The sequence below is a fragment of the Accipiter gentilis genome, chromosome 5, assembly GCF_929443795.1.
Source record: "Accipiter gentilis chromosome 5, bAccGen1.1, whole genome shotgun sequence".
Lineage (NCBI taxonomy): Eukaryota > Metazoa > Chordata > Aves > Accipitriformes > Accipitridae > Astur > Astur gentilis.
The window spans coordinates 29995274-30020511 of NC_064884.1; the positions used below are offsets into that span (position 1 = coordinate 29995274).

At 41.2% G+C, this 25238-nt stretch overlaps 1 protein-coding gene across 5 annotated transcripts in view; it reads right to left on the reverse strand.

Annotated features, from left to right (window-relative positions):
* The window catches only part of ZDHHC14 (zinc finger DHHC-type palmitoyltransferase 14), a 113215-nt gene extending 93914 nt beyond the window's left edge, over window positions 1-19301 (reverse strand). For all 5 annotated transcript variants that reach the window (XM_049801073.1, XM_049801071.1, XM_049801074.1 and 2 more), the window contains exon 1: window positions 18320-19301. In XM_049801073.1, coding sequence (XP_049657030.1) covers window positions 18320-18570 — 251 coding nt within the window. In that variant the 5' untranslated portion in view covers window positions 18571-19301. The remainder of the gene's footprint in view (window positions 1-18319) is intronic.
* Between the last annotated feature and the right edge of the window lie 5937 nt (window positions 19302-25238).

The following is a 25238-nucleotide window of genomic DNA, read 5'->3' on the forward strand; positions in this document are numbered from 1 at the left end:
ATTTGTTGAATTGCTATGCTGCATCTAACCACGCAATGCTGCAAGGAGAAATGTACTATTCTGAGGAGTTTCCCTTGACTAGGTTAGTCCTACTAGTAGAGTACAGACTGAAAACAGAGTCTCTGAAGAACTATTTAAAGTATAAACATGTGAAAGAAAAAAAAAAGTCTAAAGAAAAAAATTGGGAAGATACCATTTTAAAATTCATCACATTCCAAAAGATATTTTTGGCTGTAATAAGACCTTAGAGTTGGCCTTCAATTTGTAGTATGAGTTGTGCTACAAACCACATTTCTAGAACACAACTACATTTCAGATACTTCTTAGGAAAGGATGTAGTAAGTTTGTCCCAAGCCAAAAAGGAAAAAAAAAAAAAGAAAAGAGTAAATATATTACCGGCGTTGCATCCGTCAGTGGTCATCATCTCCTTTGGAAAGATTACACCATGTGCCAAACTCCACTCTGCAGGTATACCTTTGTTAAACTGGTACCACAGTTGTGTTCACAAACTTAACATGAGATCAAAAGAAACAGAGGCAGATGACTGGATTCAAGCTCTCCCAGAAGCCAGCATGCCGTATCAAAGTCAGTCACAAATAGTACTAAAATTTAATTGATGTCTTACCATAAGAATAAGACAGTCCCTTTAAAATTCTGCTTTCATCAAATAAAGAAAAAGCTTGGTTTGTGGATGATTTTTTTCTTAAAGAAAATTCCAGTGGAACCTGACAGTACAAAAGTAGATTGCATTCAGCTACCTTAAGGGGACATCCTCCTCATTCATTTCCACAACTGCTGAAATCCCCTCTGAGTCCTGAGGGTCCTTGCTTTAAATGAGAGCAGCCAGTGGCACAATATTATATATGAAGGGTCAGTAGTTCTGAAATGCATTCACTCCCATTGCTCAGAAAGACAGCTGGACATAGTGACCTTCAGAACAAGGTTCATCTTTTTTCCCAGGTTTTGTGCAACAAAAATAAACTCAAGATGGCAGGGAGCCTTGATAACCAGCTGAGGAAGCAGCCAGTGCCAATCTTACTGCAAAAAACCTACTCCAAGCCATAGTGTAATAATGTAATAATAAATAATAGCAGACAGCAAAGCAAAAGAAGTTTTGCTTCTCCATCTTGCCAGCTATTTAGTATTAACTCATTTTTGCGCCTGTTGATCAACACAGCTGAGGAAAATCTGTACTGAAGCAAAAATTATTACCCAGCATGTCTGTCACACCCATGCAGAGACCTCTGAGTTGCCTGTAGTCTGATCAGCCCCCGGTCCTTTTATAACTACCACATAGAGCTAAATAATACTTTGAGTTAGTTATACTTTTATCCACGCATACTAGACCAATGCTGTCACTGGGGAACCAAGCTGATCTCAGTTTCCTCCACCAATAAATAAACTTCAGTTCACTTGAGTCAACACAACTATCAGAAGGTGGAGTCATCTTAGAAACTGAAAATAAATTTAGAACTATAATGTATGATCAAAGCTGAAGCAGCAATAAGTTTCCTGCACCTTCAAAACAAACAATATTTAATATTTAATGCTAACATATAAAAAAGCAAAAATGAAAGCTGGTTGTCAGAATTAGAATACAAAAATTAAGTTGGAAGTCATTACAAAAAAACAACAATAGTAAAAAAGTAGGTTCTGAAGCACTACCATACAGAAATTATAAACAGTCAATATAGGGCTGGTATGCCTAATTACCAAACTATCTGCAGTACGTTACCTTATAAAGAGTAGTGCCTTAAGCATTAAAAGATTGTTCTTTTGCAAATATAAAGAAAGCCCATGTATAAAACGGTCACAAAATGAAAATTGTCTGCATTAAATACTATTACACCATGGACTCTGCCAAGCTAAATTTGCTATCAATTTCCATTTCACCTAGACCCAGGCAGTTTCGACGGTCACTTTGCTATTCCATAAGTTTGACTATTGACATGTACATAAATAGCTCCCCTTATGCAACTTGCTTAGAACTTTAACTGAAAAGCAAAATGAGTATTTAGCATTACAAAGTGGTTTTGCTTGCAGCAATTCCTATACAAGCAACATTTAGACCCACTTAATCAAGCCACCTTGTTTTATATAGCAGAGCAGTAGCCCTCCCCATGCATAAGTATTTCCATCATGTCCTGGGCTGTCCAGTTCTACTCATTCCCCACTGTACTTTGTTGCCTGCAAAGAGCACCTCTGAACCTTCCCCAGTTTCTTCTAGTCACCCATACCACAAGCACTGTGAAAAAAAAAGTCTAGTGGCAAACAAGTGCCACCTGAACAGCCAAATGCCCCCCTATGTAAAAGCACACAACACAGCACCTCTTCATTTCTAGTACTCTCACTATCTATAGTGCTTCCCTCCTCAATCAGAGGAGCGTAGAAAAACAAAAGCAACTTTAAGAGACTTACCTGCAAGACTTGCAGAAATGAGAAGAAAATAGGGCAAGACTACTACACCACTACAAAATGAATTAAGCCCCTTGCCTTTACCTCTCTCATCCCTACAATAAGTTCAAAAGCTGTCTTGAGCAGAAGAGGCAGAGCTGCCCCCTATGGCTCTCTGAAAAGTGCTGGAGGAAGAAGCATCAGTCCACAGAACACAACAGTAAAGAGCAAGCATGTACAAGGTATTTGGAAAGAGAAGAGAAGGGGAGACATTGATTTGGGAGTCTATGGAAAAGAACAGAAGTAGTGCCTGGTTGGGAACTTATTGGTCTAATAATTACACACAGAAAAACTATGCTAAAACAAACTTCAAGATTGCTACATTCAAAACTGCCAAAATGAAATAAAATGCCAGCATGTCTGTAGAAGTTAAATTATACCCTTCTGCCAGACTCTCCTTCCCCTATCATATGCCTTATCACAGAGCTTTTAGTTTCAAGACACCAGCCCCTTGAGGACCCCTGCTGCACTTAAAGCTGTGGGTGGGACTATTCTGGAGATGAACTGGGGTTTAAGTGAAGATTACTTTTGTGTAATATTAATACACAGAACTGGAGATTGCAGAAACTGGAAGATGTGTAGTGAGTGAAGAAGTTTCACTGTTTCTTCATTTATGCTGCCTGTAGCCACAGGTGAAAGCAGCCCCACAGAGCAGAGCTTAGCTCTCAAAAACAGTTGTGCTACCAAACTCGTGAGTAGGCTGGCATTGCTCAAAACTGTAATTTCAGTGAAAGTTCTGCCATACCCTCAGAGAAACATGCCCAGCATAAGCACAGGTTTCAAAGATTTTACTTGATAAAAATCAAGTTCTTAGCACACACAAAAGATTCAAGCTTGGGCAGACACCAGTACTGGACTTCTGTGAAGACAATGTAACATACATCTTTGAGAGATCATCACACTTGCAACTCCTTCCTATGTATAACAAAGGCTCAGAATAACCCTGTCCTGGTTTCAGCTGGGATAGAGTTAACTGTCTTCCTAGTAGCTGGTACAGTGCTATGTTTTGAGTTCAGCATGCGAAGAATGTTGATAACACTGATGTTTTCAGTTGTTGCTCAGTATTGTTTAGACTATAGTCAAGGATTTTTCAGCTTCTCATGGCCAGCCAGGGCACAAGAAGTTGGCACAGGACACAACCAAGGCACCTGACCCAAACTGGCCAACGGTGTATTCCATACCATGTGACGTCCCATCTAGTTTAGGAACTGGGAAGTGGGGGGGGCAGGGAATGGCTGCTCGGGGACTGGCAGGGTGTCGGTCGGTGGGTGGTGAGCTATTGCCCTGTGCATCATTTGTACATTCCAATCCTTTTATTACTACTGTTGTCATTTTATTAGTGTTATCATTATCATTATAATTTCTTCTTTTCTGCTCTATTAAATCGTTCTTATCTCAACCCAGAAGTTTTACCTTTTTTCCCCGAGTTCCTCCCCCATCCCACTGGATGGGGGAAGTGAGTGAGCGGCTGCGTGGTACTTAGTTGCTGGCTGGAGTTAAACCACGACAAACCCACTATCTCTTCTATACATAACCTGCAAGCCTGTCTCCCGGGTCCTCTCCTCACCATCATGGCACCAGAAGTAAAAAAAGAAAAACTTTGGCCAGAGCCACAGAGATTCCCTGTCATGAAAGATTAGCACAAGAGAAATTAGGAACATTAAGAAAAGGGAAAGGTATTTCTGGACTGAAAAACACACAAAAAGATTTTGAAACCTTAAAGCACTATGGTATTACTGTCCTTAACAGCTCTCTTTTCTGAACTGCTCTTAAAACAAATACATAAATAACCAAACTCCAAAAGGAGTTGAATAACGAAGATCTGTGTATGCACCATACCGTCATTCCCAGCGTTCTTAATTCTGCACTGATGAACTAGGACTGCCAGTGTATCTCTGTGAGCCACTTCAACATCTCATATCTACTCACAACTATTTTTCATATGTTTTTCACTTTCAGCCTCTTAAGTGAAAGATGTAGGTAGGACACAACATGCATGAGCAACTTGAGTGCAGTCCAACTCTCTCTACAGAAATGGATTCAATAATAACTCAAAAACCGAGCACGTACATCAAAAGTTATTACTAGCTTACTTACTGGTACTAACTAAACATGGACACAAAACAACTGTCCCTCAAGTAACTGAAATTAATTTCCAGAAGCAAATACTACAGCAGATACTTCAGTTCCTCCTCACTCCTTATTCCCCCCCAATTCTTCTGCATGCATTGAACAATCTTCCAAAACTGTCAGTCTTTTCACCATTCAGAATGTGAAGGCAAGCAGAGCTGGCCTAGGGATGCATTCATTCTGGATGAATAATGTAACTATGCAACTCTTATCTGTAGGGATCAACTTCAGTGACAAGTTGTACGCTCCCTAAATCTGAGCTTTATTTTGCAGTCAGAAAGAATACTTGTAATAAAGCTCAAATTAAAAGCTTATTTCAGTGACAGTGTTATTTCAATAACAGTGAACTACCTTTGCAACAAATGTTGTTTCTTTTGTATTAAACCAAGAAGCAACAAACCTATGTTCTCCTTTCACAAATGCCATTCCTTTGTTGCAAAAGCAAGGGCTAGTGCCAACAACTTCTTAAAAAAAAAGTTACAGAACAGAAAATAAACTTACTTTTGCCAAGAACAGTCAACTATTGGGTATAACACTGCACCTCCAGACTATAATTTAGCAACTTCAACTGTTGGTTGAACTTTTCCAGGATGCAATAATAGAAAGGTATGTGCATTGGGAAGGTCATGTTTACCTTTCAATCGAGCTGGATGTCAGCCCACAACAGTTTCACTTACTGGGATCCAAGCATGTCACTTGTTTTTCTCATACCAGACTGTTTTGATTTTCACATTCATATCCAATTGCCTGTTTCCCAAACTCCTCTCGAATATGAGCTGACTAAAAAAGCAAAATTATTTTATCCCACCTAATCTTTATATGCTTTCCTCTGAAATGTCCTTCTGCCCCCAGCACACTTCTTTTGAAATACTCAAGTACTGGAAATGAGATTCCGGCTTCCAGGGACTAGCATTAAAAAACAATGCACAGTGCAGCCTGATCCTAAAAGGGTCTGGGGTTCATTACATTAGAGGAAAAAATCCATATTTTATTCCAAAGATGAACACTCACATCAGTGATGAGAAGTCTCAGAGCTTCCACAGCTCAAAGTAAAGAGAAGGGAGCCTTCTGAGCTTAGTGTCTTATAAAAGAAGAATGATTATCCTTTCAAGGACTTATATTGAATTAGAATCATAGAGTCATTTAGGTTGGAAAAGACCTTCAAGATCATCGAGCCCAACCATCATCCATGCCCACTAATCCATGTTATGGAGTACCCCGTCTACGCGCTTTTTTAATACCTCCAGGGATGGTGACTCAACCACTTCACTGGGCAGCCTATTCCAATGTCTGACAACCCTCTCAGTAAAGAAATTTTTCCTAATATCTAACCTAAATCTCCCTTGCTGCAACTTGAGGCCATTTCCTCCCATACTATCTCCAGCCACCTGACAGAAGAGACCAGCACCCACCTCACTACAATGCCCCTTAGATTCATCTCTGTCAGATTTCAGTCCACAACTTCTTCCCCATCTTCTGCTCTATAGACAATTCCTTCTGCTCCGATTAGCTTTAGGTGTCTTATTTAACAAAATAATTTTAAAGGCCAATAACCATCCACTCCAACTGTCTCTTGCATGCAGGCTGCTCAATTTCCCATTAACTGCTCTATGATTCTTTCTTCATCCTCCTAAACTGAAACTTTCAACATTTACAATACCAAACAAACAAAACCCACCCAAGTAGGCAGCTGCAAGGGACTGTGAAGAAACAGGCAATTTCCCTGGGTTGTTTTCTCTTTCAGCTGAAGCGTGGGACAAATGGCAAGGATTGAGAATACTCCTTTCCTGGTTCAGCTTAACATCTTTTGAACTCGCTCAGCTGTTTTTATACAAACTAAGGTGAAGAAGCATTCATGAAGCTTTTCCATAGGCTCTGCTATCAAATGCAGTACAATACATTGGCTCTGCAGTCTGGATATGGGGAACACACACTACACAGGCAAGGATGTGGGAAGAATCGCTTCAGTTACTGCCCCTGTGTTGTGTTACAGAACTGGGTATAGTGCCTTTTCAAAAAAAATTACAGAAAACTCATAGGACATGAACAACTACAGAACACTTAATGTGTTATTCAAAAGATGCTGCAGTTCAAGTTCTGTAAACTACAATCCAGTTGCTTCAGAAATAAAATATGATTAAGAAGTCAGAACTCCGTAGATTCTCATTAAGCAACTAAATAGTAAATCAGGTAAGCCTACAGATGTTCTGTTTGTGCCCTCACCAATGCCAAACAATGAACCAAGAGTACGTAACAAGTTTCCTCAAGTTGGGATACAATTTCAAATCACAACTAAGATGATGACAATCTCCTCCCTCTTGCTTCCTCCCTTGCACTAGTAATAACATTTTTCTGAATTTTCAGGGATTCAGCTCAGGGATCTAAAGCAACAGAAAGTTTTTCTTTGTGTGGGCAGAAGGGAAGGATAAGCTTTCTGCAGGAAGGGAACTCCCTGAAGTGGTTCACCACTGGGTGTGGAAAACAGCAGAGCCAGACAAAAGCAGCAAGATCTGAGGCCTGGGAGAAGGGAAGAGGTGGGTCCATCCCTTTCAGCAGCCTACAACCATCAGATTAATCTCGCTGCAACTGAGCCTGCTAAACAGAAAGGAAACTGGGATGCTCCCATGAAATACTCTAAAGTTTTGTTTGAATTCATGAGCAGTAAGAATCCAAACCCCATCCCCTCAGAAAAAGCAGGCAGGTCTACAGGCATGAAGTTCACTCTGAAACACAGTGCTTTGAATATGTGGTATCAGGAAATGCCCCTTCGGCTTCCACCAGCCTCAGGGAAACTTAGCAGTAATAGCTACTATAGGACATAGATATTCAGATATATTTCACTCAAATAAAATATGCCTAGTTTCATTTAAGCTTTCTCCTCCTACCATTTTATTTCCAATTTGTAATCCAGAACAGGAGACCTGCCTTACTGGAATTATTTACACTTTTTTTTTTTTTTTTTTTTTTAAAAGCAAATCAATGTTTAAAGGGAGTCTGGATTAATCTGATGTATCTAGGGTGTTTTCCCTTCTCCAGAGTTAACAAATCCAGCTTTAGCAACTGGATCCTTTATGTCTAGGAGTCCCAAAGCTGGAACATGCCATCTGTTAAGGTAGAAGAGTTATTGACAATACTTAAGCTAGTATTGTCAAGTAGCAGGCTCAAGATCCTGCAGGATCTGAAAAACTTTTTGACCTGGCTCAAGCACTGGGAGACAGACCCCATGATTTCACATATATGCACTATGATATAGGCAAATACAATGTAGATTACAGGAAAAAATTGTACTCTTATGACTACAGAAAGGGGAAAACTAAGTCTTTCAACTTCACTTTTGCTGCCTCCCCATCCCTCCTACAGCAACAGTGCTCTTAGTCTATTAAAAGTGAACAAGTAGCTAGGATGATTAGAAAAAAGGGAAGAAAAGCTCACAAAATTTAAGTGAGTCACAGACCAACTGATGAATACTTTACACTGCTGGAACAACTGTATACAGAGACATTCTTCTGAATGAAACTGATTTTATTTAAACCTAATGCTGTTGTTTACATGATAATAAAAGAAAATACTAACTATAATTTAGCAAAAGCCAGATGGATAGTAGAGGGCAAAGCTCAGTGAGGAACAGCAGACAAGTGAAAGAAAGCAGGAAAAGAACTCCCAAGAAGTGTTGGAAAATGCACTTTGAACAGAGAAAGCCATATTGAAAGGTGACAAGAGAAGAGGGGACAAAAAGAACAGCTATGGGTATTTCACTTGCAAATTTTTAAGTTTTGTTGGACTGAGACTTTAGGTTCAGATCCAAAGACTAGATAAAACAGAAGTTCTCATGAAATATGCATGTAATAAATGGGTCACTAAACCAAGATTAAAATTATCTCACTAGATATACCTTTTGGTGTCTGATGGGATGAAGGTCTCCAATTTTCACAGATAACACAGAATGGCTGAAGTGGGATGGGACCTCTGGAGATCATCAAGTCCAACCCCCCAGCTCAAAGCAGGGTCAGCTAGAGGAGACTGCTCAGGTCTACATCTGGTTGGTTTTCAGTATGTCGCTAGCCTCTCTGGGCTAGTGTTCAATCATCCTCACAGCAGAAAAACCCAAGCCAAACAGGCAAACAGGCAAAAAAAACCCCAACCAAACAAAAAAAATAAAACCACCACCAAAAATCTTTTGTCTTACATTTAATGGTATTTAATTTTGTGTCCATTACATCTTGTCCCGTCACTGGGCACCACTAAAAAGAGTCCAGGGGTCCTTTTTTTTTTTTTTAACTCCCCCTCCCCAGTCAGGTACTTACTTTAATAAGATCCCCCTGAGTCTTCTCATCTCCAGGCTAACTCACTGAGGCAAATCAGAAGTGACTATGCTCTTTACACAGTGCACTCCAATATTTTACATCACACCATGCAACACATTTCATTTACCAGTCTACTCAGACTAATGACAAAATTTACTTGGCTGTTTCCACACCCAATGCCTGTCCAGCCCTGGAAAGAGTTCAAATCAAGTTGAATGGTAAAAGTATCTTAAAAGTTGTATTTTTTTCACTATATAGAAGCACAATGTGCTTCAACTCTGAAGAAATTACATTTATTAGAGAGTTGCAATACTAATGAGAGAGAGGTCACTGCTATTCTAGCTTTTACTTTTCTTCTTAGTGCTTTTAACTACTTTACATAGTTCCAACTTAGGAAAAATTATAACTCTTCCACACTGTTTCAACACTAGAAAGCCCTTTTTGCTAATAAAACAGTATTTACCAAGGAACATGCACAGATAGCTGTGCCATGAAAACCCACACCATAAGCACAAACAAGCATGCCAGCAAAGTTTAAGTACAGGCTGGTCTGACACTTGCTTCTCTCTTGCCTGAAACACGGCATTCATAACGCGTGGGATATCTAACAAGTGTACTGAACACACAAGACCAAGACTGCAATTTCCTGATATCTAGACAGCTCAAAAAAGAGGGTACACAAAATTTATCACAAACAGAAAAAAAAGTTTTGTATTAGCACTCCTTTTCCTAGAGCAAGGAAAAGCTTCCGATCTCTACCAATGTTGTTTAATCTACATTCATAACTTCCAGTAATATACTGAGTGTTTATGTTAAAATAGTAACAAATGCTTGTATATTTGTCTCTTGCTCTTAAGAACTAATATATAATATATATTGGTCATATGTATAGGAAACATATACTAAAATGCACAAATTTATTTCATAAATTCACTCAATGCAGACAATGCAACAGTATTATCTCGCACTTAAACTATAACATGAAATTCACAAACTGCAGATTTTATGTACAACTTGACCTCTGAGTTCAGGTTCTCAGAATTCTATTTAATCTCTGTTTTGTAAATTTTTCTTTTAAAAATAAGAGTAAAATTTAAAGAAGCTGAACTGACTGCATATTCACCACAAAAAGCGCATGCTGCCAGTATTTATTGCTAAGAAACTTAAGAGGATGGCAGGAGTGGAAAAACAGAAAACAAAACCAGCTGTGATCTCATTAGCCAAACTCATTATGTAAGACCTCATTAGCCACCATCCCACAATAATGTGAATAAACCCTATGGACACTGATGAAGAGGAAGTGATCAGGGATACAGAAGCTGAATAATCATATCGCACTACAGCACACTGTCAACTTCGTAGTTAAAGTTCTGGAATGCAGTTGGGTAACATCTCCACTAATGCACACTGCAGAAAGCCCATAGTCAGGCTTTGCACATACAAAGCCCCCTTTGCCTGTTAACTGCAGGACGAACAGGAGTTTGAATATGAACACATACAACAGGCTAAGGGACAGGGTGTGTTACACAAACCCAAAACTCTTCAGCTTCCTTCCCCAGGTACATTTTATGCTAGTAACATTTAATACTTCTGCAATATGAGAAATATGAACAGAATTTTATTTTTGGGTATTACACATAGGCTTCATCTTGATTTCTTGATTTTAGTTTCTTCAGTTTGTAAAAAGTTTGACCACTTTACAGTTTTTGTATTAAGTTCTGAAAAAAATGGGCTGTAATTATATGAAGTTTAATAAACTTTTGTAGTTCCAGCTGACTTCAGGAGATTTTTTCCCTTTTCCATCAGCTTTGACAAATGAAAGATGAGCAGCATTGACATGTACAAACCTTTACTGGCAGCCTGGAACTTAAGTGATCATGAGCTACTATGGCCTCACTTAGAAGGATCATCAATCAGGATAACAGAATTCCTAGATAAAGTTGTTATAACATTTTAAGCAATTTTTCAAAGTGTTACAGTATTTTAAGTCAACGGGGTTTTTGACTGGGCTATTTTGAAACAATCACACAGCTTAGAAAGTTAAAAATATTCTCAGGTTTCTCCTCTTCTGCAGTCATCTTCACTTTCTCATTAATTAGTTCACATCTGAATGTTACAACTAACAGTTTAATGCTACACTAGAATGGAGAGATGTTTTCCACTAGAAATTTTGTTTTGCTGTTGTTTTCAAATACTCAAAAGGTATAACTTAGTTGTTAAAAGAGAATTTATATATTTAATGTCCAGTTCAAATTTCAGCATTTCAGTTCCTACTGAATCTACAAATAAGCACAGATATTTTTAATAAAAGTTTTTCTGGTCCCAGGCCCCGTCCCCCAAAAAAGAGGATAATGAACAGAACAGTTTGGTTCAAGTTCTGCACAGACTAATATTTTCTCTTTTTGTTCTAAAGGAAGATAATTTCTCAGTCATCCAGATCCACTGGTATACTTTGTTTTGTATGAAATGCCATTTGCAAAATAATAATGCAACCCAGCTATGCCAGAAAATAAATCATGTAGGAACAAAGGCATTTTTTTCATCAGTAGTCCAAATTTGAACTTGAGTAAAAAGAATACTTTACATGAACCTAAACATGTAACATGACTCCTGAGAAACTGACTTGAGAAAACATCTGGGAAAAAAATAATCTTTCCTTCAAACAAGGTATGAAAATCTCTGTGGGGTTGATATGAGAAAAGTCCCAGAGATGGTCACATGACAATGCCAGTCTTCCAAGAAGAACTAATAGAAATTAGTTTTTCAACAGCATAAATCTATTTAACATGACTCTCCCTACACTAGTCTCCACAAGATACATTTTATACCTTTGACACACATCCATTCAGATAAAGGGGCAAGAGTACCTACTCAGGGAAAGACAAAACAAAACAGGCTTACTATACAGATTATATCACCAATAGAAACCTCAAACTTTTGAGTGATAAATTAAGATAGATTTTATCAAACAACTGTCATAAAATTACAAGTCTAACCTCACATTCTAAAGGCTGAGGATGTACAGATGTATTATCCATCAGCATTTGTAAATATTTTAAGACATTTATATAGGTAAGAATAACCAAACTTTTGAAATTACCTTTTTTCCCCACTCTGGAAGGGATATCAACTATCCCAGGTGAGAATTTACACCTATCTACAACAATCATGCTGAGCTATGATGAGTGTAGAAAACCACCCCACCACAGACTGTGATGGAATTTCCCCTCTTTCTCCAAGGGGTCGGGGTGACATCAGGAAAAGACCACCATAAACGTTCACATTTCACTCTGAAGATGCACATGTATCAATGGTCCAAAGTTACACAGTGGTTTCCTCAAGGTCCTGAGAGGACATGGTATCTGAGAAGCCAACAACACTTTTTACACTGTTATACTCCCTATTTTCATTGCCCTCCACCTCTGCAAAGAAAAGGTGGAAATATAAGTAGAACTATAGGCAAGAGAGGAGTAAATTAAAAGACCAAAAATTATGTTCAAAACTTGTCTTCTCCACAAAACAGTAGATAAAGGCCATCAGCTAAGCTGAATACCCCCAAAAAACCCCAACAACCAAAAAAACCAAACCCACCAAAAAACCCCATCCTCAGAAAAAAAAGCAGTTTAACATTTATTTTTGAAAAGGCGTTAGTGTTAAAAAAACATAAAAAGCCTCTGCAGTTTCAGGGGAACTAAAGAAGGTACGACTTCTAAAAACAAGAGAGGTTATCCTTCTGTTATCCTCACAGAATTTTACTCTGAAAAATGAAGCATTTAATCATTATCCATTTCCACATAAACAGAGCTAGCCTTGAAAAGTAGAGGTGCATGACCTTATATCAAATGTTATTAGTATATTTATGGGTAAAAGGATTTAAATTTATATCACATAATTCATTCAAAGCAGGTTTAAAAGTTTAAACTGATGTACCTGCTCAGTGAAGTGCTACTTTAAGATAGGGTAGTACAAAACTATTTCCTTTTGGCCAGGGAGAAACTTCATCATGCATACTTGCACAGATCACTGGGAAACTTAGAAGAGATTAATTAAGTAAAGTTTCTTGTGACCAAGGAAAGTCCCTTGTCAAGGAATAAAGTATTAGATATACTTTGTACCTGAAAGTTAACATTTCTGTATCTGACAGTTAACATTTTCAGGGTAATTTAAGTGCAAAGAATAAACAACAGCTGGTTGGAATGCATACCATCCCTTAGGAATTTCCCATATCATTTGGTATATCTATATAAATTCAATACAAAGAGTACACCCTAAAGATTAGACTTACTGTATTCCATTACATTTCCACTAAGTTACAGAAGCATAATATGGCAAAATGAGAAACAGAAATATTGCTCAGGTTTCATTTTAATGATGGACTTTTTTTTTTTTTTTTCCACCCAACAAAGAAAACTGGGGGAAAAAACACCTACTCACAGTAATCACTGCATTCGCCTATGCCACTATGCACTCTTAGGTGGCTACTGCCTTCCATGTAGAAAATGATGCAGTTCTCTGTTGAACAATCATTTTAGTTTATATACCATGATTTTTACTTTAAAATCTGTTTTAACATCCTCAGCAGAAAATGCCCTACAAGTTTATAGCAGCCTTTAACAGTTGAAGTAAGATTGGTAGCACTTCCTTCTAAGGAACTTATAGTTTAAGGACATGGTCATCAAAAGACGCAAGTAACCTAACTCAAGAGCAGAGGAAAAAAGTTAAAGGAGGTTATTAGATGAGGAACATTCCACCTACTTGGAATATGACCTCACACTAAGAATCCACCTCTTGCAAAAGCATAAGATGAAGATAATTGTTGATACCACAGTGAAAATGCTCAGCTTACTGATATCAGTGTTTACACATAGAGGTTTGTCACAGTAAGTAGCAAGTTACACCACTTTGCCATAGCACACAAGCACTATAGAAGTTCAATATTGAACAATCTACACTGCATCAGAAAGCATGACTCATGAATGTCCTCCAGTCACACTGGTTTTCAAAGTGGGAGGCATGGAGCTGGTTGCCAGCAACAGCAAGAGCAGATAGAAAGCAATGATTTGTACACACATATGCACATAAACAGTCACAGTTTAAATAATTTTCCAGCATCCATCTTTTGAAAGACAGTGCAATGACACCAGTGCTCACAAAAATCAAATGTTAACTAGCTAAAAAAACAAACAAAAAAAAACCCAAAAAAACCTCCAGTTTGTTGAATCAGTGCAAGTGTCAAATGGTATCAGAAGTGATTGGGCTCTGACTCACGTTTACAGAGAAAAAAGCTGCACTACTTCAGCCCTTCCGGCATCCTACCATCTGCTCCAACCTTCTTCCAGAGCCACTCACCCTGCAAATGAGTTGACAGAAGAAAACATGACTGTGCCTGAGTCAATTCAGTTCAGTTGGCATCATCACTTCAACCCACCTTTTATGGGAAGTTTAATTTGCCTGCCTGAACTGAAGCAGCTCAGGTGCAGACATGTTCCCTCCTGCTACCTGCGCAGCGAGGTCCAAGAAGGAAGGGAGCTGGCACACAGGGGCAGCGTTAACTCACAGTAGCAAAGCAGCCAAGCTCGTTTACCGCTCTGAACTCATGAAACTTGTGCATCCATACAAGATTTGCCATTTAACAACAAGATGTCTGGTTTACATATCCTACTGTGTTAAATATGTCATTCAGCCTTCATTTTGCTTTCCTGTAACCTACAAAAACAGTACAACAAATTACTGTAGGCATAAAGGGTTCTTTTGAGTATGTATACCTAGCTGAATAAAAGCAGTAAGTATGAAGTGCTTTAGTTTTGCCTCTCTTTATTGCACCAATAAAGGACCTTACATATATGTAAATACAGTGGTTGAACTCACTAGTTACAGCAGTGAGATCTGCCCTTCAGTTATGGATGTTATCTTTGCTCTGGGGAAAGGAATTTGTTTTCTAAGATTTTCATGCAGCTACTTTTACACGGGCACTGAATAGTTTAAAAAAACATATATGTCTGTGTAATGGGGCAAAGCAAAGGGAAAAAAAAGGAAGTGCAACACAAAGCCAAATTTGCAAGGAGAAAAAACAGCTAAATATCACAAGGTTAGAGTTATGAAATATATTCCCATGATAAAATAACATACCCAAATTTTAAAGACAAATTAATTTGTGGTGCCTCAGCTTGAGCATTTTAAAATAGGCATCATTTTTAAGAATACTTCAAGCACAGCATCCCTCTTGGGACCCAAAAGTGCTTGCGATAATTCACATTACATTTAATAGACAAGTTACATAAATAAAACTGCTTGTAATTTGCATTCACTTCCTTTGGAAGGGGAGGGAGGCAGGAATTATAAATATTTCACCTGCTTGAAAGCTCATGGTTTATTGTTGTTTTTCTTTTAAGCCAATTCCAGCTTACCTCTTTGAAAACGAAAAGGAACAGTGAAACTATAAAAGGAAGAAGTGGTGATGTACTTGGAGTATATGAGAGAGAAAAGTCAACAGAAAGGAATAAAACCAGCTGAAAGTAGGAGCTAGAAAAAGTAGGCAGGAAAAAGCACAGAAGCATAAATATGAAGAAACAAAGAATACAAAGGCATGGTTCAATGTCAAAAGCTATCCAGGTCAAGATGTATGACATATGTTTGCTTTTGGAGGGCTAGGATTTGTTGATTCAGAGATGTATTTCTCCCCTGGAGAGGATTCCAAAGCACGTGAGATACAGCTCTGGATGAATGGGTGTCAAGAGTATAAAATAAAAGGAAGGGGGGAAAACCATGTTGGAGGAACAAACGAAGCCAAAACGATAAAGGACAAGTGTTTACATTAGCACAATGCTTTCCCTGGAATTAGCTGTCAAAGTCGTCTCTTTCCTACTCCCCCTCTTCACTGCCTGCCACCAGGGAATGACTTGGAACATGAGTACCTATTTTCCAGCTACCAAAACCGAAGAGAACAAAATAATTTCTTCCAATTGTAGGAAAAACACCAAACAATTCCAAGAACATACAGGGTACCTTCCTGTATGTTCTTCCTGACAGTTTGACCTTACAGTTCAGACACAGGCGGCACTTGCCCATTTAAAAATCACTTTGCCTCACATGTACACAAAGGACAAACACATTTCTGTCATATTCTGTAAACAGTTGGTTAATTAGGAGTGTCACAACCAAATCAGCCAAATAATGGAAGTGACACTCTAACAACTCAAGATGTTATCAACTGATCAATAAATAGTAACTTCAGACCACCAGGAAGAGATGCAATTAGAAACTGCTTCAAACTAACACTTTTTAATCAAAGACACTCCCCTCTTTTCTTTGTAACATTAACAGCCTTCTGCAGTTCAAACATCGCAAACATGCTGAACACCATTCTCATAGTCTTAAGGTTTGGTTTTTAATTAGCCTTCAGAGGATGACTAATAATTTTCCAGTGTAAGTGCTTTTTAAAGACCAAAATCTACCTTATTGTTATAAAAATGAAATATCATTGGCACCCTCTACTTTGATTTTTCTTAGAAGGGAGAGTGCAAGTGATACAAGAATGACTCAAGACCAGTACACACACACACACACAGAATTTGTGTAGTTATATAAAGCCCAAAATTTTTCCCTGCTTCAAGACTGCCAGTTAGAATAAACACCAAATATATATCAAAATGCTGTAGCTTGACTAAAAATGTTGTCCATCACATACAGTTACACTCCAAATAAGCTCAAAGACATGACAGAAGTTGTAATGTTCGACTCTGGTAGAGGACATAACTCACAGTAGTAATGAAATCAGAAGGTGATGAACAGCTAGCAGCTTGTGCTGCTTTAGCAGTTCTGAACCATGCAGCTGCAGAGAACATCTATCTCTGAAGAATCAAAGTGTTAAAATGTATAAACAAACTGTAAATGGTGGCTTAATAAGTAAGTTTTACAATCACGATTATAAAACATTACAGTTTTGATCTTACATTTACATTCTGGTATTTGTGGGAAGTCCAGCACTTGCCTTCAGAGGCTCTGCTGAAGGTGATGAGACTGCACACAGATGCAAGCGTCAGCCCACAAGAGAAAAGCTTTCCAAAACCAGGCCTAATTGTGGCAAACAGAATAGAGTAGCACCCAGTCCCAATGCAATACTATCAAGCTACACCTTTAATACCTCTGCTGAGCTCACACGTATATTTAGCCACTGGTTACCTGCTGAGGATTTTTACCTTCTTTACTGCTACCAGTATGTTAAGATGGACTACATTTAACTGGTACAATTTTGGGTTTGTTAATGTCACTATCTTCTTCCTTGAAGATGCCAAGTAATGAATGACCTTTGTTGTTCAACTGTATCACTTAGTAAACCAAGCAGAATTTCTGGAGGCACTGAAGCTTACTTATAAATAGCTCCTATTCAAGAAAACAGTAAGAGCTGTATATGTAATTTGAAGAATTTTTTCCTGCCACAGACCACAAATCAAATTTAAAACAGGTAAAGTAGTATTAATTCATTGAAAAGAATTAAATTATTACTATACCAAGTGTTTTAGCAGTGTGAACACCTTTATACTTGGTGCTTTAAAAAAAATAAGTAAATAAAAGTCAAACTGTATTGTTCACATCAAGTGCCTAATTCTTTATTGTCACGCATAGCTAATTTAACCACTTGAACCTAACTGCAAAAATCAGTATATTTGATTTTCTGTCACTGTGTGTTCACTTTATACAGATGAAAAGGACTCCTGAAGATTCAGGGCAACAGAGAAAAAAGCCCTAGGAGGACACCAGAAGAGTGCTTAAAAAAACCCAAACCTGCAAACTAAACATAGCTTAAACTAAGACCAAACTCACATACAAGTTATCACAAACAGAAAGTAATGCTGTTACCTAGTGGTGGAAAGCTAGGTACATGCAAAATTGTACAGCTCTCTTTTTTTTCTTTTTTTTTTTTTTTTTTTTTTTTACTAACTTGGAATTGTCATCTATAAGCTACTAAACGACTTCAAGAGAAAAAACAAACCAGGCCTAATTCATAAACTAATGAAAGATACTGCTTTTCTTGCATTCAGTTCTGCCACAAAGGGTCACTACTTTTGCACCTGCCAGTTTTGATTCTCAGCGGAGTAACTGACAGACAAGAAGCTACATCATTTCCTGACCATACCAAAACTGCTGTTTTACACTCCTCTTGCAACATCAGCAAGAGCTGGAAACCTGTGGTATAAAAGCACTACTACCTTAATCCTCAAACGTCAGTTTTCCACAGAGTATGATAACTGAAACAGGATCATACATCCCTCAGGATCCTATCAGGCCATATTTTCAATTATATAAACCAACATTAGCTGAACTCAGTCAGCATTCTCTATGGCATCTTGATAAACGTGTACTCTGCTTTCAGTCAGAAGATAAATACTAGAGGAAGAGCAGAAAGATATGAAGACTTTAATGTCACTTACTCAAATGCAAAGAAGAGTCCACTGGTGACCAAGATGAGAACAAGAGTCAGGTAGAAGACTCCAGTCTGTCGAGCCATCATGATCCTCCCATTGCAGAAGAATTTGTTTCTTCCAGGAAAAACCTCCCATTTTCTCTTGGGAGCTGATTTCTTTTTCTTATGGGGAGACTCCATGGGAGACGAAGAGCTGTGTGTACTGATCTGACTGTATTCACAGTCTTTCATGGGCCCACTACCACCTCCAGGAGTCATCAAGAGAGAGTAAAATGTGGGGAGAACCCCACCAAAAATATATACAATATATATGTGCAAATATTCTTCCGACCAAGATAACCCTCTCCACCAGCCCCAGTTAATCAAAAAAGCGAATAAAAAGATGAAAAGTCTGCTACCAGACTAGCAATAGGTGTATCATGCAAACACCAGTTAACTCTTCAGAAACCAAAGCTGTCATATCAGAAATGCTTGAGAGGGATCCTTCCTTCCTTCCTCCACCAGTTACAAAACAACCACGGAGGACAATCCTTTTTAAAACAACTTATCATAAAACAAGACCCCAAAAAAAGTAATTATAAAGCAGTTAGGCTGTCCAAAAAAAATTAGTCTTTTTTTTCAAGTTTATTTTCGAATGGGAGGGTTGGTTTGGTTTTTTTTCCTTCCCACGCACACCCTGAGAAATCTCTCCGAGGGTCAGAAGGTTGGTCAAGGCAAGGTTTAGCAATCGAGTCTATCATTCATAGAGATTTGTTATAATCCTCCTTTGCGCAGCAGATTTCACCGCTAAAAATGACCGTTTCTAAAACGTTCCCTCAAGAGACACACGTAATAAATCATTAAGCCAAAAAAAAAAAAAAAAAAAGGAAAAATATAAAAAGCAAGAAAGAAACCAGGCTGCAACTCCAGCTTCCGAGAAACACTTCAAGCTCTCTTCTTCCTGAAGCCGCTATTCAGCGGGAAGCGGCTGCCGCTCCGCGCAGACCTGCGGGCGCACGGCTCCCCGCGGGCCCTTCTCCCCGGTCACGACTCCACCGAAGGGGATTCTCCCGAGCCCGAGGCAGCCCGGGGCAGGGCCGGTCCCCGACAGACACCAGCGCCTGGGGAGCAGCTCCTCATCCTCCCTCCCCGCCTCACGCCCCGCGCCCCGGGCGGCGCCGCCGCCGCCGCGCTTAACCCCCGCCTCCCCCTACACAACAGGTCCCCGCCGCCGCCTCATGCTCCCCAGCGCCTCAGCCCCGCGGGGCGGGCGGCCGTGCGGAAGGGAGGGGAGAGGAGAGGAGAGGAGAGAGAAGGAGGCTTCGCCGCCGGTGGGAGATCTCCGCCGGGACTTCTCCCTCCCTTCACCATCCTCGCCGCCCGCCTCAGGGCCGCCGCGGGCGGTCGCACGCCGCCGCGGCGCAGGCTCTCGCCCACGGCCCGCGGCGGTGCCGGGCCCCCCCCCGCATGGTGCCCCCTCCCCTCGGCGCAGAGGAGCGGCCTCCCGCCGGCGTCCCTAGTTTCGCTGTGCTTTTGCCCGGAGCAAGGTGAGGAAAAACGCCCAGGTCCCCCGCCGCCAGCTGGAGAGTGGCGACTTTCTCTTCCCCCCCCCCCCCCCCGCTTTTGTTTTTTTTTGGAGCCTCTATCCAGGTTTCTCCCCAGCAGCCAGACCCCGAAGCAGCAGCTGCCACCTCTTCATCTTCAGGGGGAGGCGGTAACCACCGCAGCGGCGGCCCCCCGCGGCAGGAGCGGGGGGAGGCGGCGAGGGACGGGACCACACAGGCACGCGCCCCCCGCCGCGGTCGGTCGGTCGGTCCGTCAGTCAGTCAGTCAGTCAGTCAGCCGCTTCCCGGCGGCAGGGCAGGCAGGACCCCCGCACCAACCCCGGCGGGGACGCCGCGCCGCCGGCCCGGCCCGGCCCAGCCCAGCCCTCTCTCCGGCCGCTGGAGCGCAGCGACAGCGCTAACTCTTCCCCATCGCCGCCTCCGCAGGCGGCCGGCCGGGCTGGCGGCGGAGGGGAGGGAGCCGAGCGGCGGGTGCCTGCGCTGGAGCCCCGCTCCTGCCGCCTGCCTGCCCGCCCGCGCGGGGCGCCCGCTCAGCCCTCGCCTCCCCCGGCCCACGCAACCAACCGCGCGCCGCCAGCGGCGGCACACGCGCGCGCACACACAGGCACAAGCCGCGAGCGATGTCTGCCGTCAGCCCCGGGCGGCGGCGGCGGCCCCGTCCTCCCCTGCTCCAGCTGCCGGGCCGAAGGCGAACGAGTTGTGCGGGTGAGCGACAGGGGAAGAGAAGCCCCGCCCCCGCAGCCCGAGCTAGCGGGACCAGCCTCCCTCCCCGTCCAGGCTCAGTCACGGACGCTCAGGGGCACGCCCCTCCTCCCGCTGGGAGTTGTAGTTTCGCTTCCCCGCTTCCGCGAAGCGGCCGTGGAGGAGGGAGGGCGGCGGGAGGGACTACAAGCCCCAGCATGCCTTGCGAGCCGTCCCGGCGGGAGGGGGCGGAGCGGTCCCGCCGGGCAGCGCGGGAGCGCTGGCAGGGCCCGGCCCGGCGAGGGGCGAAGGCAAGGCGAGGGCGGGGCTGCCCCGTGCGGGTGCGTGAGGCGACTTCGGCCGGCCCGGCTGTGCCCTGCGGCTCTCGGCCTCCGCAGGGCCCCGTTCCCCCGAGGCAGCCCTGCCTTCCCACCTGTCCTCCCCCGCGGGCTGGGCACGGTCGCCGCCGGTGCTTATGTCCGGACTTGTATTTCAGTCAGGCCTGAGGGCCGGGGCTGCAGCCCCTGATCCCTCCAGCTGGGCGCTGCGCTGCCCCTCCGCGGCTCCCAGGTCCCCCAGCGTAACCAGAGGTTGCTCCTGTCCCGCTTACCCAAAGCCCTCGACTGCGCTGGTGAGAGGGGCCGACGGGCGGCTGTCCCGACTTGTGCTCGTACCGGCAAACGTTTCACTGCTTTAGTGGTGGCATCCGCGTGCTCCAGTGTGCTGCTGGAAGGAACGGGCTTGTCCACCAACGCTGACATGTTGGCACAGACCCTTACTCTGTCCTGACTTCCCGAGACACATCCCAGAAAGGTACAAGCCACGAAGGAAAAGCTTTTCTAGAAATGCAATCCTGCACCGAGCCCTTCTTGCATAGTACCGCCCCGGTGTGAAATGGCACCAGTGGCAGGGTCGCCTGCAGAAAGGCCAGGGAGGGGGCTTCCCACAGCTGAGGCAGAACCACTCACAAAGCTGTTTGCTGTTGTTTCTGCCTAGTATGTTCTCCGTGCGTGTCCAAAGAATAGCAATGAAGCAGGTGAAGGGCCTGGAGCACAAGTCTTATGAGGAGCGGCTGAGGGGACTGGGGTTCTTAGCAGGGAGAAGAGGAGGCTGAGAGGAGACTTTATCACCTCTACAAGTACCTGAAAGGACGCTGTAGTGAGGTGGGTGTTAGTCTCCTCTCCCAAGTAACAAGTTATAGGACAAGAGGAAACAGCCTCAAGTTGCAAGCCTTCAAGTTGGGAAGTTTAGCAAATATTTCTTCACCGAAAGGTTTGTCAAGCTTTGGAACAGGCTGCCCAGGGAAGTGGTTGAGTCACTGCCCTTGGAGGTATTTAAAAGACATGTAGACGTGGTGCTTAGGGACATGGTGTAGTGGTGGACTTGGCAGTGCTAGGTTTACAGTTGGACTCAATGATCTTAAAGGTCTTCTCCAACCTAAATGATTTTATGATTCTGTGATTCTATGAACTGCTAGAAATAAGTGGACATGCACAGTGCTAGCAAGGGTTTCACTTTGATGCATCTTTTACAAAGGTTTGCAACTTACTGGTGGAGCTCTGTAACCTACAGACAATGGACTAGTTTGGGACATGTGGTAGGAATCAATCCTCAGTTCAAAAAACCCAAAAGTATTACTGAACAAACTTCTGGAAAAAGTTGAGGTATATTACAATCAGCCCACATCTCTCATGGTTGAATGTTGTCCTAGGAGAGACACCAAAAACACAGCATGAGGGTGCAGCTGAGTTCTCATACATAGGCAATGTGTTTTCTGTTTTCATAATTCCATTTCTAATTTTAGAATTGAATATTTATCCCTTTAATTTAATACAATAAGCTAATTCTTTATCCATAAACAATGCCTGATAACAAAGGAACCATGGAACAGACTGACCAGCACTGGATGCTCCCCCTTCCTTGGAGGAAATTAATTACTCTAGCAACCAAATTACACAGAGTAGCCTAGTAGATACTCTCCTGGTGAGTCTATGATCCATTTTATTGATACACAAGAATCATTTTGGAAATGCTAATGCCACATGGGAAGAATATGGATAGGTGTCTCCTTCTGCAAGCTGTAAAGGAGTAGTCCTTTGGCAAGTGGGCAGCAGGATGTAAAACCAGTTTCTGATATCATATCACATGCAAATGCATTGACATCCTTTTTCCCCACGTGTAATTGATGCTGCTGCATTATTCCTTCCCATCTCATCCTGCTCCTGCAGTGCCTGTTGTCAACAGTTTGTCTGCTATCTCATAACTTAGACATCACAGCATTTTTTATTCTTTGGAATGTTCTTTATAAACAGCTAATAACTTTTCTTTCTATCTTCATGAATACAGCATCGATATATGCCAGCAGAAGGCTGCTGACAGAAATTTTGTGGTTCACTGACAAGCATTTTTAGTCTTCTCATCAGGTTTTTATTAGCATATTGCTGGAGATCTGTCTTCAGTGCTTTGACAATATTAATGACTGTATGATGTCAAATGGCACTATTTTCTCCTGAGATTATGAAATATTTTAGACATTCGCAAATAGAGCAAACAGTTTATGTAAAAATGTCATTGTTGGCTTATCTTCATAGGTAGCACTCAGGCTAATTTCAGAAACACTCTTCAGAAGCAAAACATTTGTAAACAATACCAGCACCTCGTTCAAGCTGCTGTCTCATTCCACTGTCCTTCCCTGGGCTTTTAAGATGTTACAGTTGGGAAGTGAACTTCAGCCATATTAACTGAGAGAAATACATAAAAGAATTTGAGGAGTGCCTGGAAAAATAATTCTAAAAGTCAAATTCAGAGAATGAACACACTTTTACTTTCAATAGTGAATCAACTTTGATTCTAACAGGATCATCCAGCGCCACACATTGTACTTTTCACAACATCCTGTTCTAGTCCCTAATCAGTACCAGTATTACATCGGAATTTAGAGTATTATTGATGTCCTTTGCAGACATTATGAACACACTATCAATACCTCTTTTAAGTTGTTTTTAAAACAATTTGAAAACTCCCCTACAAAAAAGACTTTATACGGCTAATATTTCACACAATTCAACATTATTCTTGAAAGCATTTGTTATTGTTTATTCACAACATTAATGAATATCAGTTTGAGACACTGAATAGATTAAATCTTAAACACAGTAGGTGATAGAACAAATACTCTTTCTTCATAAAACTTTGTAGAATCATGTGTTACGGTAGGTACTCTTCTGATTTCTTATTTGTGACTCAGGTTGATCTTGTGCAATAGATGAATATGTTGTAGCAACATTACTTAGTTTAAGAAAAAAGACAGACTATCTTTTTGTTAGGGAAATGCTAATGTAAGAGCTGTTGCCACTGAAAGCTGCTATCTCTTACCCTGTCTGCAGTGTGGAGGTGTCATAAGGGCAAGCCTTAAAACAACAGGGAAGCTAATTTGCTGAGATGACACGTCACCTTACATATATAGAACATCTGTTACCATGCTTCATGGCAGAATCTGCTTGACTATGCTGGAAGCATTATCAGACTAGGTATTTAAGTGATTAAATAAACACAAACTAGCAAACTGTAGCATTTTGGACATGAGATATCTGTACTCCACGTTGCCAAACCAATTGCTTTTTACTTCCAACCAAAAAGGAGGATGAAGTGACAGATATTGAACTGAAATATCTTCTGATATTCCTACAGGTGGAAAGAAAGCTAGGCACTTTTTCCACATCTTTCACAATGAATTTTGAAAAATAAATTTTGAAAAAAAATTTCAAAGTAGTGATGATACCATTGTCATGCAAGACACTGGAAGTAGCCTTGCAGGTCCAGACTTGCTGAATGCTGCAGTACATCATACATGCCAGTTTACAGTGTCAAGAGCACATAATGCTAAGAGTTTTCTACAATATACCTGTCTTCCTGACCAAATATTTTTCTCTTTTTTCTCTGCTGTTTTTCAGAAGTTATCTCTCCCTGTACCACTGCTTGGACGGTGAGCCATCATTTTAGAGTCTTACCAATACCAACTATTCATTTTGTGAAAGTACTTAATTTCCTTGAAAAAGATTTTGGGTAAACTAGAAATATTACATTTCATAAAAGTTGGCAGGAAGAGAGAGTGAGAATGCACATCAGAATCACTCTCTAAGGAATCAAAAAAATAAAGAGAGGTTTTCATTACAATGTGATCAACTTAAGCAGGTCCAAAAAGCTTCTAAGTGTCTCTTAAGTCTTGGTTTTGAAAGACCGAGGTGACTAGTCATTTATTGTACAGCCTTCCAACAAAGTGTAACATATGCTACTTCTCTGCAGTAGGTGAGTTAAGCAGGCAAGAGGAGGTAAGAAAGCTTTTTCATGGCAAGCTCTGGAGCCCAGAATCAATTTTCTATTTACATTTATCCACTGCATGTTAAAACCATCTCTCTTGATTGGGGTGGCTTTTTTTCTGTTTTGAAGCATTAGAAACACAGTTGTTTATAATTTAAAAATCTGAAATGGCTTAATCATATGGAGTCTGGAATATTGTTATAGTTTTTCAACTTCAAACTTTGGCTTCTTACCACATAGCTTCATTGCTTTGGATAGAAATCAGAATCTATGGATATTTTAATTTATTCCAGCAGAATAAAACAAGAATTCTCCTTAAAAATGCAGTTAAAATCCGGAAGTTTTCAGAATTGGCTGTGCTTCCCTGATGAATGACTGCTT